Genomic DNA, 1,385 nt, shown 5'->3' on the forward strand with positions numbered 1-1,385 from the left:
TGCTGCTGCTGCTGCTGCCAGAGGTGCTGCTGCGGGGATGGTGCTGGGAAGACCCCGCGGGGGTAGAAGGCCTGGGGGGGTCCCACTGCCGCCCTGCAAGACACCGCAGCGTCGGGACCGGAGGGGCACGACGAGACCCCCACCCACCAGACACGAGACCCTGGGGGCGCCACACACACAACCCTGGGATTCCCAACACACCAAACAGGACCCCGGGGGGGGACACACACAACCCTGGGGGTCCCAACACACCAAACACAGGACCCTGGGGGGCCCACCCCACCACTCTGGGGCACCCAGCACACCAAACAGGACCCCAGGGGTCCCACCCCCCCACACCTATCAATTCAGGGTACAGACAGGAGCTTTGGGGGACACACACACCCCCCTGGGGTGCAGCCCTGCTCGTCCCACTCACCTCCCATTGATGTCCAGGGGAGCTGGTGTGGCTGCTGGGGGGGGCCGGGAGAGCCGCTCGTCCTGCCCAAACGCTGGTGGCACCATCACTGAGCTGGGTAGCTTCCCAGTGCCAGGGGCCAGTGTCCCCAGGACACCCTTGTCCTGGGACCAAAGGGAAGGACACGGTGTCACCTCCTCCATCCATCCCAGCCACCTGGCAGAGCTGTGATCCTCCCCCAACGCCAGAGCCCTCTTACCTGTGCTGGGGGGTAGGGAGCCAGCCCAAAGGCCTGGCTGGTGGCCTCGGGGGCCCAGGTGGCCGGTGAGGAGGTGGCAGCAGCTGCTGCACTTTCCTTCTCCTGCCGGAGGCTGTTCCGCTGGATCTGCTGCCGGATCAGCAGCTCCCGGAGCCGCTGGCGCTGCCAGAGACCCGAGTTAGGACCCAGAGTGGAGAGACAGGAACCAGAGCAGCTCATCCCAGGGACAATCCCACACGTGGAGATGGTTTTGGTCCTGCCAATCCACGCCCGTGGAATCACGGGATCGTGGGGTGGTTTGTGTGGGAAGGGACCTTAAGGATCATCTAGATCCAAACCCCAGCACAGGCAGGGATACCTCCCACCAGAGCCCCCACAGAGCTTAGGGTTCCAGAGGTTCTGGAAGCTTCTCTCCTGCTTTCTAACAAGCCAAAGGGGAGGAATGGGGGAGGTGAGGAACCTCCCAGGCATGGGGGTGTGCAGAGCTGCCCCGGGAACACTGTCCCTGCTGCTGCTCAGCTGGAAGGAAGACCAGGAGTAGAAGCAGGGCTGGGGTCAAGGCCAGGACACAGGACACACAGGGATATCCCAGGGACAACCCACAGGTGGAGACGGCCAATCCACACCCTCCCAAGCCCCCCAGCTCAGCCCCCCAACCCAGCCCTCACCTGCCGCTGCTTCTCCAGCTCCGACTGGCTCATAGTGCCCAGGGCCCCATCCTGACCCCCA

At 64.8% G+C, this 1,385-nt stretch overlaps 1 protein-coding gene across 1 annotated transcript in view; it reads right to left on the bottom strand.

Moving 5' to 3' along the window:
* The window catches only part of LOC104394855 (histone-lysine N-methyltransferase 2D-like), a gene marked incomplete at its 3' end in the record, with an annotated part of 16,428 nt that extends 15,071 nt beyond the window's left edge, over positions 1-1,357 (bottom strand). Inside the window, exons 1-2 of the mRNA XM_010004493.1 lie at positions 1,325-1,357; positions 657-818 (exon numbers count right to left, since the gene is read on the bottom strand). Of these exons, the coding sequence (XP_010002795.1) occupies positions 657-818; positions 1,325-1,357 (195 nt within the window). The remainder of the gene's footprint in view (positions 1-656; positions 819-1,324) is intronic.
* Between the last annotated feature and the right edge of the window lie 28 nt (positions 1,358-1,385).

The sequence above is a fragment of the Chaetura pelagica genome, unplaced genomic scaffold (genome assembly GCF_000747805.2).
Source record: "Chaetura pelagica isolate M959 unplaced genomic scaffold, ChaPel_1.0 scaffold1829, whole genome shotgun sequence".
In the NCBI taxonomy this organism is placed as follows: Eukaryota; Metazoa; Chordata; class Aves; order Apodiformes; family Apodidae; genus Chaetura; species Chaetura pelagica.